The following is a 15,557-nucleotide window of genomic DNA, read 5'->3' as shown; positions in this document are numbered from 1 at the left end:
AAAGCCCAGATGTTTTTAGTATAATTATATATTTCCATCTAAAGGGGCCTGCCTCGTATACGCCCAAGTTAATCTCTAACAACTTTTATCTTATCAGTACTATACAATTAATCGATTCGTTCTTAAACGTTTAAATAGGCAGTTTTCCATTTAGCTAGCATGGGTCACATGAGAAAGCTCCATTTATTTCCCTCTGCAGTGTGTTTGATAACGCCTCTAACTTTCATAATAACGTATGTTAACATTGTGATTGAACAAAAACTAATTTTTAATAGGAAATAATTTAATTTCAGAGCTGAATTATACTGAGGCTCGAAATAAGTTAGCTACAACTATAAGCCTTCTTCGTTTATAACTTTTTTCTGCTATATTAATTTTAACCGTTAATTTTGTTTTAGCGTTTTATTCCTTAGCTAAAGAAAAAAAATATGTTTACTATGGAATGGAATTATCTAAGTGAAACGCATTTGAATCGGCAGGGGGCTGATAGATTGCATCTTTCCAAAAGCCTTTGCACTCGCTGTTCGATGAACTAGAAAGCTTAGCCTGTAGTAGATTTTGTGACAACTTATTAAAAAAAAAATATTCTTGCAAGAAAATAATTCTTTATTGCAGATACATTGTAGCTGTTTCACTAAAGCATGTTAATCCAATATTCCCATACATCAGTGATACTGGCACATTGTCACCAGAAAGTTGTGTGTTTACACAACTTTTGAATACCACATCAATTTTATGTAAGTAAGTAAATTGTTGTATTTACAGTTGAATTATTATGTTGTTTTTTTTTATAAACAAATTCCCAAGATTATTTTTTTATATTGTAAACAATGGTGTGTTGGATGAAGGTCTTGTAAACAGTCAGAGCAAAATTTACTTCATGGATACGTGTGCCCATTAGGTATCTGATAAATTCTACTAAATGTGTAGTTGTAAGTACCATGAATGTGCTTGTACTTTCGGAGGTGACCTGTACACGTACTTTATCTGACATAGAAGCCATTGTTGAGGACATATATTTGTGCCGAAACGTTTGGAAACTATTGTATTTTTATACATAAACCCAATAAATAATTGATCAAGATAAAAAATAAGAGGATATCAAATAAACAACGCACTTAGTGCATCATAATACCGTTCAAGAAGGCAATGAACTTCATGGATCTAAGCATTTCTGCAGGATCTAGCTAAAATCGCAAACGAAACTTAATCTAACTCACACAAAAATTATGGCCTTAGAGAAGTAATGTGGCCACTACTTGGATTAGCCGAACGTCAAGAAAAGTCTTAGACCATCATCGTACAACACTTGCTCACATTTATTTCGTACGTTTACTGATGCTTAATTCAGACGTAGATGCACAAATGTGTACTACAATGCTTAAATAGGTATGCTTGGGTATCCGTACAATATGTACTGACTACTCATCAGAACATCCAGGCAATGTCACACTGCTATGAAATAAATTTTTATTTTTAGTAGAGCCTCCTGGGTCAGAAAAATTATGGCTCTTAATTGATTTTATCCTTTTCTTATAATTAATTAACATAAATCAGTTGCATAAATCTATGGTTTACCGAAATATTATAGTTCAGATAAGAGCTGTTCCTCAACAACCCCTTTAGTCAGTCCCAGAGCCATCCGAGAATGTTTATTAAGTAGCTGAATGTTTTTTATTTACTATGGCCAAACGTTTTTGCCATCATTCTGAAACAATCATTTTAAGATTGTAGTTGTGAAAAACCTAAATAAAATTAAAAGTTAAAAGAAAAAGTTACATATGTATTTACTTCAAAAAAAAATCCGATTTTTTTTAATGTACCGCCTTTATGAAAAATATACTAAAATTAAAATATTGATATTGCGGAATTTATGAATTAATTGATTTTACAGTGGCATGTTGCGTATACATCAGGCACCTACAAATTCAGAAACAAATTGAACTAAAATGGAATCTGAAACATAAACTTAAACTAAACAGAATAGCGACTTATTGTGGTTATGTTTCCTGTCTAGGATTAGATATTGTAGGAAATTTTCAAGTATCAAACCTAAAAGAAGTACATTACATTGGAGCTGTACTTTGCTTTATTGGTGGAAGCATTTACTTCATTTTTCAGGTAAATAATATATTTTCTTATGATAAGTAACCAGACTTAAAGATTGTTGTCCTCAGTTTCTAGCGAGTAGTTAAAATAACTGATAAATTTAGAAACTCGGGTGCTATAATGATTTTTCTCTAATTTTTATTTTGAAGAATATAGATTTAAAAAAAAAAAAACAATTTATTTTAATTTTAAAATAATTTCATTTCTGCTGAAGTAATTATGGTTTTATGCAAGGACCAAATTTTGTTCGCAACAGTGTTGGAGCGATTATTAAAAGTTCATTTCATCTCCATTGAAATTTTGAATTCAGGAAAAATGTCACAAGAAAAATCATGAATTAGGAAAAAAAAAAAGATTCAAAATCATAGGAAAGCACTATGTCTGTGTCTTTCTTTAACACCTTAATATGATTGTAATTATTATTGCAACATGTTTATATTTCTTGGACTTCAAGTTAGCCCAGCGATAACATTATTTGGAATGTTACTACAAATAATTTTATATAAAACGTTATTACCGGAAAATTCCAATTGCATTTTCATATAATCCCTAATAAATTACCAATAGTTTTTTTTTTTTTAATGCTGTGATAACTGTAACAAATATCCAAGAAATTTTGTGTTTGTGTTGCTAAATGTTTAATTATATTCGTCGTTCCAAAATGATTTATATTTAATTAAATAAATTTCATTCATAAAAATTGTTCTATAATTTTTAGACTACATTTTCATTCCATCTTCGGAAGGAGAATGCTACATCGGCTATATTCGTCATCCGTTTTGTGCTTTGCATATTTTGTGTGATACTAGTGATTACGACCTTAATTCCTGCAGTAATAGCATCAAAACAATATAGAGGAGGTAATTAAATCTTCCAGTAGGGAAGCGAATTCATTAATTAACTATATGTGGTAAAAACACATTCCCGAGAGGGCTCGCTTTTAATAAATTGGAAAAAGAACATAAATAATTATAAGGTTTTGAGCAGTTGTTAACTTCTGATCAGGCTTTAACTATGAAACATATTTTTTGAAAAAAGAAAACTGCTTTATTACTCTTTTCACAAATTCAGCAAGCTTTTTTGCGATCTTTTATTTTGAATAACGTTTTAATAAACCCGAATAATCATGACTAAGACTGTGGGTGTCTCGGCCTCATACAATTTGCATATCTCACACCTAATAGATGTTGATAGAAGGATAGAACAACAAAGTACTAAGAAAGTTAATCTTCACAGAACAAAGCGACCCATTCTTGTAGTACTTTTGAAATTAAATACTTTCTATGAGCCCTTCTTTTACCTTTCTCTACTTAGTGACCCACTACGAGAAAATTTACTGTACAACCTCTGGAGGGTCACTGCATCTAGAGCCGACTGCTTTTAACTGTAAATCTTTAAATGAAAGCCTGGAATGATGCATAGTTTTAAGTGCAAACGTTTAGGTAAATATAAATTATTATTATTTTATAGTACACAGCAAAAAGTTTTGGGAACCGGCAGATGGAGGATACGCCTGGCATGTTGTGAGTACTACCTCGGAATGGATGTTGGCGTTCACTCAGAGCTCGCTTGTTCTAACGTTTCTACCAGAATTTAAGACTGTAACAATTCGGTCACCAGTTCTAAAAGTGAGTGTTCTTTGTTAATTAAGAAAATAAATACTTTATATACGATATAATTGTAAATTTAAATTTATTTGTTTGTTCCTTATAACGGTTTGTAAACCGTTGCTTCTACTTCGACTTAACTAGGCACATTTTTAGAGTTAAGAAAAACACAACTTCCTGCTAAAAAAAAAAAAAATGAAAAAAATATTTTTTTTTTTCGCAGCGTTGGATGTACACATTGTACATAGTTAAATATTTTTCGAATCAATGCGTTTAAAAAATAATAATAAATTTTAAATGCGTAAAAACCCAATTTCTCTTACACTTAACGAATTGTTGCCAAGCTAAGAAAGTGTAGCCACTTTTCTCCAACTTTTTTTTTGCGCTAAAACCATTATAAGGAGGCCCTGTCTTACTCTATAATTTTCGTTTGCAAACTGGTATTACTGAACGATTAATTAGAAACACTTCCCTCTTAGTTTTAACCATATTAAAATCAAGTAAGTAGGAGCCTATTCTTTTTATTTATAACTCAAGTTCCCATTAAAAGTAAATTAGGGCCACATTTTTCATACATTTAAACTAAATTGGCATTTCATTATATACAAGTGGATGAATTTTTATTTTACTTCAAGTAATTAGATAGCACAAATTACCGGTTATGCCGGAAAATAACATAAGAAGTAAATTAATCCATAATTTACTCGAACTACGATTTAGAACTGCAGATCCGCGATAGACTTTCCTAAGCAAGCATAGCATGGATCATTACCAAATTACCTTTCTGTATCGAATTCCAACAATACTACTACCCACATCACATTGTTGAAATATCGGACTAAAAATATACCATTAAATTTACTAGTATATAGATTTACCTAAAGTCGCTCTTATCAACCACTTTTATATTATAATAGCGTTATAATATGATGTTATAATATTATCTTTTCTTTACTTTTCCTGCAATACATGTACATTAAACAAATTTCTGCACATAACTTCCTTTTCTTATATGACCACTTTAATTTTTAGAAGTAATTATTTATTTCCAGATTACACATGTACACCCAACAAGTGGAACGTAATTGGCACGCCTAACTTTTTTTTAGAAGAAATAGAAATGAATGACTCGGGAGAGATGTTTGCAACTAAAATAGTACTAACTTAATTTAGAATTTTAAAAAGCCTTACTTTCGAAAGAAAGTTCTATTAAAATTTGTATGTTTAACTTCCCTTGCAAAAATAAATTATTTTTTTCTTTGAGGCAATGTCGCCGTAAAACCTTAATTTGAAGCAAGTAATTTCTTATAAATTAACAGTTTGACTGTTGTATGCATAATCAATTTTAAAGTAAGCTATCTAATGTGAAATTTGCAACTTCTCATATCTTTTTTCTAAATGAAAAATGTTTGGTTTGGCCAAATTATTAAATTTAGTACTAAAGATTTTGTTACGTCCAATTTTTCATACATATTTTTTGAAAAATGTAAAATATACAAAAAAAATATAAAGGTAATTATTATGTAAATTCAGTGGGAATAAACCATTAACCCTCTATTTTTGTTTCCAATTAATGCTTTTGAGAGGATATATTGCGGAATCATTGAGTATTAAGGACTGTAAGTCCTTTGATCGAAATCTATGAAGACCCAAAGGCTAACGCATAAGTCTACTATTAGGCCTTTATTCAATTGTTCAACTTAAACACTGAGCTAGGAGAACCCAACGTCAATCTTGACCTTCTGAAAAATAAAAAAGTGGAGAATTGTAATCCTGAATGGAAGAGGGGACAAACAAATCTTCTTCGACATACCAATTGATGCAAAAAAAAAAAAAGCTCTCGGAAAAGTATATAAGTTCTAAAAAGTTATAAATGGAGAAAGGAGGGAGCAAAACAAGAAAACCATTGAATAATTTTAGATTTTCTAATTCTAAAAAAACTGCAAATTCAAGAACTCTTTTACAATTTCTTAAAGCACAAAAAAGTACCAAGAAAAAGAAATTTCCTTCTGCCCTAGAAACCCTAAAAATTTTATTTTTGCACCCTCTTAATAATCAAACGCTTTTTCTCTACCCTATGGCATAATTTTCCACTCCTTTAATTACTTTCACAATTACACCCCCTTTAAAGAGTAGACCCATAATAAGAGAACAATAATGGATTATTCCTTTGTGGGAATACTTTTACTTTCTGAGGACGCGTCCATTCAACCCTCTGCTACTCACTGCCACGGTTCTTGACCACTTTAATCTCTATTATACTTCAGTTTTGATATTAGTCAATTCGATTACTCTGTCGACATCATCCTATATAAATCTTCGCATTCATTAGATATTAACAATCTGCCCCAGGCCTTGTTGTCACTTTGGGTGGCCGATTAAAGAATCAAGTATCTTAGCAATCATTTTTCGGATAAGTAAAGCACTGCTAGTTATTTGAAATGTCGTAAGAATGTAAAAAAAGAGCTTACAGTCCATAAAAAGAGATTACCTGAAAATAAAAATGATAGAATTGAAAAAATTTACCTAAATAGAAATAAATTCTTTAATTTTACTTCGGATTTTCTTCATTTTCTTAATACTTTTCAAGTTTTTTTAAAGAATTATTTATGGCTTGCTCCAAGTGTTTAGAAAAGGAAAAATCAATTCTAACGAACGCCTGTGTTTCTTAGTAATTACAAAATAATCAATTTGTTTTCAATTTTGATACTGTATTGACCTGGAAGCCCATGGAAACCAACACTGACCTCAGTGTATTTTATTTCTTTAATTAATTAATTAAAATAACCTTTATTCTAAAGTCAATGAAACAAGCAATAATGATAGAGAAAAACCATACAAATTATATCTATTGGGAAAGGCAAACACAAACTTTTGATTCAGGCTTAAATAGTGTAAATAAAACACATTCTATCCAATATTACAGTAGGAACTCTCAGAACATTTTGGACATTCTAAATTTACATTAGATATGAAATCTTTAACATACGCTGACATCGCTGGGGATCATATATTGTTTATCCATACTGTTTTACTAAAAATATTTGGTATTTTTCCTGAAAAAATTGAAGGAAGTAAATGGGTTTATCTTGCTTACTTTTGCGGATCATTTGAATGTTCGGTTGCTTTTTTATTATTGATATCACGTCTCATGAACTTGCCAGAAGCTTTTAATTCACAGGTTTGTCTTTAAAATAAATAATTAATTAAATAAATAAATATATATATATATTTCTATTTTTATTGTTATTTTATTATTATTATTATTTTGTATGTATTTATTTTTTTTTGAGGGGGCTGAAAATGCATATATGCAGAGATGTGTCAGGCTACTCAAAAGTAAACTGGCTTAAGTATCTATCTATGATAATGTGATACTACTCTGGAACCTTTACCCTATTACTTCTGGCTGTCAATTGCTCAGTCAATAAAAATTTACTCAGTCAATCCAAAATGTTTATTCGGATCCTATCTTCTTTATTCGTAGTATGTTCCTAATGTAATCACATTCCAGCAATTCTCATTGTCGGTCATAAAATAAACAACTGTGCATGGATGAAACTCTCCTAAACGATGAAACTCGCCAGTCTTGGTGCTTCTCTATTTGGGTGTCATTTTTCACTGTGGAAAAAATATGACAAGCATCATCAAAAATGACTGTGACCTGCGCTGCGTTTTGTACGGTCTGATGAATATGTTCCTAGAAGCTCAGCAAACTGTCGTACCTAAAGTGTTTGGGGTTGGTACGTCCGTAGGGTCTTCTGTCATCAGTACTATGCCTCGATACTCCTTTCCATTAGGATAACAATCTCCGTATCCACAAGAGCCAGTGACAGCCCGGCGACACACGCAAGCATTATCCCTCTGACTTATCTACCTGCATGAGCAGTAAGAGTTATGAACAGTCAGAATTATCTTAGATAAAGTCAGGCGAAGTAAAAATTGTTGCATTAAAATCAAAAGAAGTGCCTATTAAAAGAGTTTTTACAAAAAAGTAAATTTTAAACGGACCATAGTTATATTAAATAACCAGTTATATTTAATATTAATGTCCAGTAAACTTCAAAATAAATTACTTATATAATGTCAACATATATTTTGTTAATCAAAATTAAAATTACATTTGAAAGCTTATGGTGTTTCGAAAAGGCGGCAGCTTATCCTGACTCTGAAAAGTAATCAGGCTTAGAAAAGTGACGTAATGTTAGGCACGAAATTGTTGTTTAATCGTATAAATATTTAGGGGTTCTCCATTTTCCTTGTAGAGACATAGTATTATCCTCTGACATCTCTATTCCTGTCTGGACGAATATAGTTGCTAGGGATTGCGTCCCTTACTTTTTTAACATGGAGTTAAGAGTTTAACATGGGTTCTTTTGCTTGCTATGAGGGCCGTGTTTGGGATTTGAAACTGGATACCAAAATAGTCATAATAATGGTGGGTGAAAACTTCAGACGCAAAAAGCTTAATTAACTACCCTCATAAGTTTATTTCGATGGTATTCCAACACGGCCAGGCGCCCATCGAATTATTGTAAGCCTTTAGATGGGCCTCTGCCGATGGAGTAAATAAATACCGAATTGCTTGTGTACCTATGTTAGTTATAGTAAGACACAGTAGGTATTTAGTACCTATTCCATGACCTGTATGTCCGGGAGTTCAGCACTGTGGTAAAAAACTTGTGTCTTCAAACTTAAACTAGTTCTTCCTCCAGATTCCTTAACCTAAGCAGATAGTGCTGGAGGGGCGCTCCAATCGATGGGGCCAGGAGAAATCCTCTGGGTGGCGGTGGTGGAATACGACTGACCGATCTCCAACAAAATCTCATTTAAACTAGCATCAGCTATTTTCCTGAACGCAGACCATAAATACATTGTTTTTATAAAAATGTAAGAAGGGTTAAGGTATATAACTTTTTTTAGCGCTGGAATTTTCAGATAAAGTATATAGTTTACAATTACATTTTTACAATAATAGAAATAGAATAATAGAATTGTACAATAGTACTTCAAACTTAAACTAGTTCTTCCTCCAGATTCCTTATAACCTAAGCAGATAGTGCTGGAGGGGCGCTCCAATCGATGGGGCCAGGAGAAATCCTCTGGGTGGCGGTGGTGGAATACGACTGACCGATCTCCAACAAACATTTCAGTGGCCCGTCTAAAGGCTTACAATAATTCGATGGGCGCCTGGCCGTGTTGGAATACCATCGAAATAAACTTATGAGGGTAGTTAATTAAGCTTTTTGCGTCTGAGGTTTTCACCCAATTGTTATTATGACTATTTTGGTATCCAGTTTCAAATCCCAAACACGGCCCTCATAGCAAGCAAAAGAACCCATGTTAAACTCTCAACTCCATGTTTTAACTCCATGTTAAAACATTTCACTTGTTTTGGGATTGTTGAGGGAGTTTCACTCCCCTTTTTTAGAAACGTTCCCCTATACATGTATATATATTGTATAATTCAAGCAACTTACCATCAGTTTCAATACCATGCCGTCAACTTAAATATTATTGTGCTGGATATATTACAGCGACAGGCAATCTATTTCCATTTATTATTGTATTTGCAGTTTTTCAATAGATTCTAAAAATATGTACTATGTTTCATTCAGTTTTATTTTAGAAAATACAATTTTAAAACAAATAATTATATATTAATCGCAGAATTATTTTCAGAATTATGTTAAAATAGCTGTAGGAATAAATTACCTAATTTTGGCGAGCTCTGGATTAAATAAATATTATGTATTAACAATAAAGTACGCTTTATTTCAAAAACTAGGAGAATGGACGATTATTACCAAGAACAAGCACAGGAATAAAAATATTTATAAGCACCTGGCAGAAAAAGTTATTACTATCCTAAATCCATCATTGTATTTTTTCACTAGTTTTGCCTTATTCATCTGGATTTCTTTACCATTTATCAGAGGCCCAGAAACGGCTGTGCTTTTAAAATTGCCTAATTCGTGGATCCCCTTTTTAACACTAGTAGAGGTAAATGCATTTAAATTGTATGATATTGTATTTAAAGCTATTTGATGGAAATTTTCATTAAAAAGAATGTATTATATATTTTATAAACAGTGTATGTGCATGGTGTTCCTCGCTACAATAATTTTATACGGACTTTTCTGTCAGGCCCATGCTCTTGGTTTATTGTGCACTGAGGTCGCCTACATATCGCAAAGTTTGAGACAATTAAAATATGAAAGCAAACATCCTTCAAAGTTTTATGAAAATTTGGTAAATTGTCTCCAAGAGCATACAAAAGCTTTAGGGTAACAACCTTCTATTCTTGCCGGATTAAATCCAAATCACTAAATTTTCATTCTTTAAATATTAATTTTATTTCAGAATTTTTCGTGACATTTCAATAATCTATTCAGAAATGTTTGGATTTCAAGTTTTCATATCAATAATCTCAACGTGCATACTTATTTTTGGAATTCTTAAGGTGTGTTGTTTATTTTGAAGCATTTATTCTATCTACTTTCTCAGTTATAATATTCTGAAGCCAAGTGTTTTCACTAATTAGCTGAGAAATAATTATAATAAATAATATGATTGTTTTGCTGGTCATCCATTTTATAATACATTACCTTACAGAAAGAAGTTATGGCTAATGCTATTATCTATATTTTACCCAATACTTTTGCAACAACGTTTGAGTTTTATTTCTTATGCTGGCTTAGTGAACAGGCTACTCAAGAGGTTAGATTAATAATACGAAATACCATTTTAAATTATCTTTTTTGTAAACACTATTATTTTCAGCTTCAAAATATTCATTGGGCTGCATATGATAACAACTGGTATGATGCACCAGTGGCTATACGTCGACCTCTAGGTATAATACTGGAAATCTCTAAAACTCCCTTATATTTAAAAGGAGCTAATGTTATTAATGCTTCACTCAATACATTCGTCGAGGTAAGTCATTTTTGAACTGGTTTCTTCAACTGAACAATATTAAACTTAAACATGTTTTACATACATTTGCAAGTCAGTGTGTCGATTGGGGATGGACTGCCATGTAATTTTTGAATTATTCGATGTGAGTTGTTTTAGCTTCCTCGTCCGCTTTCGTTACCGCAAACCAATGTAACGAAATCATTTATATTATAAATGATTAAAACCTTTAAAAAAAAGTGCTATGTGCTATGGTATTTTCTTAAAAGAAATAAAACAGCATTTTAAAATTTTTAAAAACATTCATGATTTTATGATGATTCATAACATTTTTCTGAAAAATTTACAGGCAATGAAACAAGGTTTTTCACTTTATACTGCACTGAAAGTAGTCACCAGTGATGAATAATATATTCACAAAATAGTGCTAGTAGTTAAAAGTTACAAGGTATTTACTGATTGTCTTTTCTTTAATAAAATGTGAAACTAAATCTTATCAATTGGATGTTTAGAATAAATAAATTCACTTTTATCTCAGATATTACTGCAGTAAAATAAATGTATGGATTTAACTTAAATAAATCATTGTTAGCTAATTCTTAAATTGTTTTAGTAAGATCACTCTCATGGATGCTTTGTCTGTAAAAGCTTTCTTATAAATATAAAAACATTTTTAACATCAAAGAAAAAATGTTTATAGTTTTGGTTTCGTGTTTAGAATGTGGTCGATTTTATCGAGGAGAAAAGCACTTATTAAAAACCTACCACATTTCCTTTTCTGCCTTCAAGCTCACTAAGCAAACCTTGAAGATCTATGAAACTCCGAAATCAAATCAGATTAATGAATCATGTTACGTCTGGCCAAATAAAAGAAACATTGAAGGTTTCATTGAAAGAATTAGCCAAATGAGGACTTACTCTTTCTTTTTATTAAATGATTTTAGTGAACACTAACTATATTACCAGGGAAAGCCAAAAAATGTTACATGGAGCACTTGAAATTTTCTAATTTTTTGAGACAAATGAAGAAGTATCTCCTTTCTCGTCAGACTTAAAAGTGTTAATTAGTTTAACTCCTGAAAATTTGGCAATAGTAATAAAAAATACACAAATATGTTTAAAGTTGTTAAAAATTTCAGCGACCTCTCTTTTTTTTAAAAAAAAAATAATAAAATAATAATATCTTAGGTTAGAAAGGTCTAACTTATTGCACTACTAGCACAAAAGATGAAGTTTCTACTTACGTGGTTCAATTAAATAAATAAGTAAATAAAGTCTTTATTGGTTTCAATACAACATTAAAAGAAATCAAATATTTTTGAACAATTTCATTATTAGTCAAATACATCTTATTTTTATTATTCTGCGTAAACACTTTTTTCTTTTTTTTACCGATTATTTCCCTTTTGGAATAGAACAACAATCGAACAAACAGAAAACACTCAGCTTGAAACCAGGCCCATAGCGAGCAAAGGCTACTCCCAATGATAGCTTCACTTGCCGTTCTTGAAGATGCTTGGACCACGAGGCACCTGCAAACTGCACTATACCTTCAAACCATCGTTTTCTCTGTGTTCCATTTCCTATAGCTAATAGACCATTTTTTGATAGATTCTTTGATCTCCAGCTTTATTAATCTATGGTCACAATAAAATTTAAAATTATTGTCTACTTTTAATTTTTTCATCCCATTTTCACTTTCAATCAAAACAATCTATTTCATTTTTACAAACTCCATTTTCTACCTGCTCTATTTTTGAAAAAATCTACTCATATTTGGTACAGTTGATTTTCATTACAAAAATCAATTAACTTCTGTCCCCTCTCCAGAGTTGGGCAAAAATTTAATCAATTAAAAAACAATTGAATTTTAATCATGATTAAAATTAAAAAATTTAATCGGCCAAAATTAGTTGATTAAAATTAAATTCACTTTTAATTTAATCGGAATTTAATCAATTAAAATTTTTAATCATAACTAAAAATTAAGATTTAAATTAAAATTAAATAATCAGAATTTTAATTGATTGAATTAAATTCCAAATTTAGTTTTAATCACTTTGGACGATTAAATTTTTTAATTTAATCAAAATATGAGAGATTAAATTTTTAAAACCAAACATTGCCAACGGTTAAACCAGAATCGGACCAATGCATCTTTATTCCGCCTATCTGGCGCCTCTTCTCTATCAATATTATCACCTTTTCCAAACTTGGCACCTTCATTCTACCAGTCTGGTGTCTCATCTATACCATGTTGGTGACTCTCAAGACTTACATAGGACCACCTTACACTCACATTTAACCATGTTTACCACTCACTAGACTTAGATAGGACCACCTTACACTCACATTTAACCATGTTTACCACTCACTATACTTATATAGGACCACCTTACTCTCACATTTAACCATGTTTACCACTCTCTAGACTTAGATAGGACCACCTTACACTCACATTTAACCATGTTTACCACTCATTATACATAGATAGGACCACCTTACACTCACATTTAACCATGTTTACCACTCATTATACATAGATAGGACCACCTTACTCTCACATTTAACCAAGTTTACCACTCACTATACTTAGGACTACCTTACACACACATTTAACCTAGTTGGCGACTCAATAGACTTATGAACAGGGTGACCAGAGTTATGTGTTCCACCCACTTTTTTTTAAACGGCGGGAAATTTCAAAAAAATAGAAAACACGTATTTAATCAAATCTAGTTTTTTTCAGTAATTGACCCATTTCTTAAACCCCCAATTTCTCCAGATACAGTATCTAAGTTTTTTTTCAAATGGAACAAACCAGATCTAGGCAGGCTAGAGCATTCGATATTCCAGATCTTCGATTGAAGCCAAGGGATTAAGGTTTCTGTACACTTTATTTTTTAGATATCCCCTCTGAAAATAGTCTATTGGGGTTAAATCCGTAGTTCGAGGTCAAAATCGAGCTCTTCTTGAACCGGATGATAACTGGGGATGAAAAGTAGATTACCTACGAAAACATCGTGAGGAAAAGGACATATTGTGAACCCGGAAAACCTAGCCCTTCCACCTGTAAACCTAATTTCACTCCGAATAAGAGAATGTTGTATATATAGTGGGACATTCGAGGACCTACACATTATGAGCTTTTAAAACCGAACAAAAAGCTAAATTCGGAGAAGTATTGTTAGCAAATGCATAATTTAAAGACAGCAGTCCAAGAAAAAAGGCCGGCGATGTTCAATAGGAAGAACAACATACTGCATCATGATAATGCCAGGCCAAATGCTGCTTTAAAGACTCGTCCAAAAATTGCAGAACAAGGCTGGAAAATTCTGTCGCATCCACCATATTCCCCGAACTTAGCACCCTCCGACTATCACTTGTTTTTGTCCTTACAAAATTTGTTAAAGGGCGAAACATTAAAAATGAAGTAGATATCAAACAAGTACTGGTTCAATTTCTCGCATCAAAAAATAATACATTTTTCAAAAATGAAATACATAAATTGCGCTAGCGCTGGCGAGATATCATTAATAATAATGGCAATTATATTATTTAATAAACTTTATTTATAAAGTTTATTGGTAAGAAAAATTTGTATTTTGTTTTATTCCAAAAACGGACAGAACTTTCCGGTAGACCGTATATAAGTCTAGTGAGTGGTAAATATGGTTAAATGTGCTTGTAAGGTATCCCTATATAAGTCTAGTGAGTCGCCAACATGGTTAAATGTGAGTGTAAGGTGGCCCTATATACGTCTAGAGCAGTGGTTCTTAACACATGTTCCGCGAAATTTCAATTTTAAATGTATTGAAATTTAGAAACATAGGAAAGATACGTAAACAAAAAATTGTTCCTATTTTTTTAATTTGAATTTAATTTTAAGTTCTTGCTAAATACCGAATTTCAAATTAATTAATGTTAGTGTTCCGCGAGAAAAAAATATATAAATATAATTGTGTTCCGCGTCTATGAAAAGGTTAAGAACCACTGATATAAAAGATCGAAAATTTTTTGGATCATGAAATTCTGTAAAATTATGGCCGTTCTATATCTCCACTGTGAACCACGTATTGATATGGAATTTTGTTCTCTTATACACTTTGTTTTTCTCAATTATAAACTATAGTTATTTTGTGCACAGATCTAAAAAGGTAGAAGATATAAAGGGTTGAAAATTTTTTGGGTCATGAAATTCTGTAAAATTATGACCGTTCTATATTTCCCACTGTGAACCACGTATTCGTATGAAATTTTGTTCTCTTGTACACTTTGTTTTTCTCAATTATAAACTATAGTTATTTTGTTCACAGATCTAAAAAGGTAGAAGATATAAAGGGTTGAAAATATTTTGGGTCATGAAATTCTGTAAAATTATGACCGTTCTATAGTTCCCACTGTGAACCACGTATTCGTATGAAATTTTGTTCTCTTGTACACTTTGTTTTTCTCAATTATAAACTATAGTTATTTTGTGCACAGATCTAAAAAGGTAGAAGATATAAAGGGTTGAAAATTTTTTGGGTCATGAAATTCTGTAAAATTATGGCCGTTCTAAATCTCCACTGAGAATCACGTATTGATATGGAATTTTCTTCTCTTATACACATTGTTTTTTTCAATTATAAACTATAGTTATTTCGTGCACAGATCTGAAAAGGTAGAAGATATAAAAGGTTGAAAATTTTTTGGGTCATGAAATTCTGTAAAATTATGGCAGTTCTATATCTTCCACTGTGAACCACGTATTGATATGGAATTTTGTTCTCTTATACACTTTGTTTTTCTCAATTATAAACTATAGTTATTTTGTGCACAGATCTGAAAAGGTAGAAGATATAAAAGGTTGAACATTTATTGGGTCATGAAATTCTGTAAAATTATGGCCGTTCTATATCTTCCACTGTGAACCACGTATTG

General features: G+C 31.3%; 1 protein-coding gene and 1 long non-coding RNA gene across 6 annotated transcripts; one reads left to right on the top strand and one right to left on the bottom strand.

The window, feature by feature from the left end:
* The first annotated feature begins 52 nt into the window (after positions 1-52).
* On the top strand, positions 53-11,432 carry LOC141455750 (uncharacterized). Of its 5 annotated transcripts, none has more exons than XM_074131110.1 (11): positions 53-233; positions 616-737; positions 1,895-2,121; positions 2,828-2,969; positions 3,580-3,737; positions 9,399-9,719; positions 9,864-10,003; positions 10,080-10,179; positions 10,332-10,436; positions 10,500-10,655; positions 10,984-11,432. In XM_074131110.1, the coding sequence occupies exons 1-11, from the start codon at positions 160-162 to the stop codon at positions 11,041-11,043; spliced, it is 1,605 nt and encodes a 534-aa protein (XP_073987211.1). In that variant the 5' UTR covers positions 53-159; the 3' UTR covers positions 11,044-11,432. The 5 variants fall into 5 exon arrangements, with proteins under 5 accessions (XP_073987211.1, XP_073987220.1, XP_073987204.1 ...); XM_074131103.1 differs by having other exon boundaries at positions 58-233; positions 9,810-10,003; positions 10,984-11,426; XM_074131134.1 differs by having other exon boundaries at positions 227-321; positions 399-741; positions 9,810-10,003; positions 10,984-11,427.
* Positions 11,433-11,882: 450 nt separating this feature from the next.
* On the bottom strand, positions 11,883-13,106 carry LOC141455838 (uncharacterized). Its single transcript, XR_012459483.1, has 2 exons — positions 12,837-13,106; positions 11,883-12,271 (listed from the first exon to the last, which is right to left on the bottom strand). It is a non-coding gene; the product is annotated as an uncharacterized lncRNA (long non-coding RNA).
* Between the last annotated feature and the right edge of the window lie 2,451 nt (positions 13,107-15,557).

Source organism: Rhodnius prolixus, unplaced genomic scaffold, assembly GCF_049639745.1.
Source record: "Rhodnius prolixus isolate KJV_2025 unplaced genomic scaffold, Rpr scaffold_1, whole genome shotgun sequence".
NCBI lineage: Eukaryota > Metazoa > Arthropoda > Insecta > Hemiptera > Reduviidae > Rhodnius > Rhodnius prolixus.
This window is presented reverse-complemented; position numbering and strand designations above follow the sequence as displayed.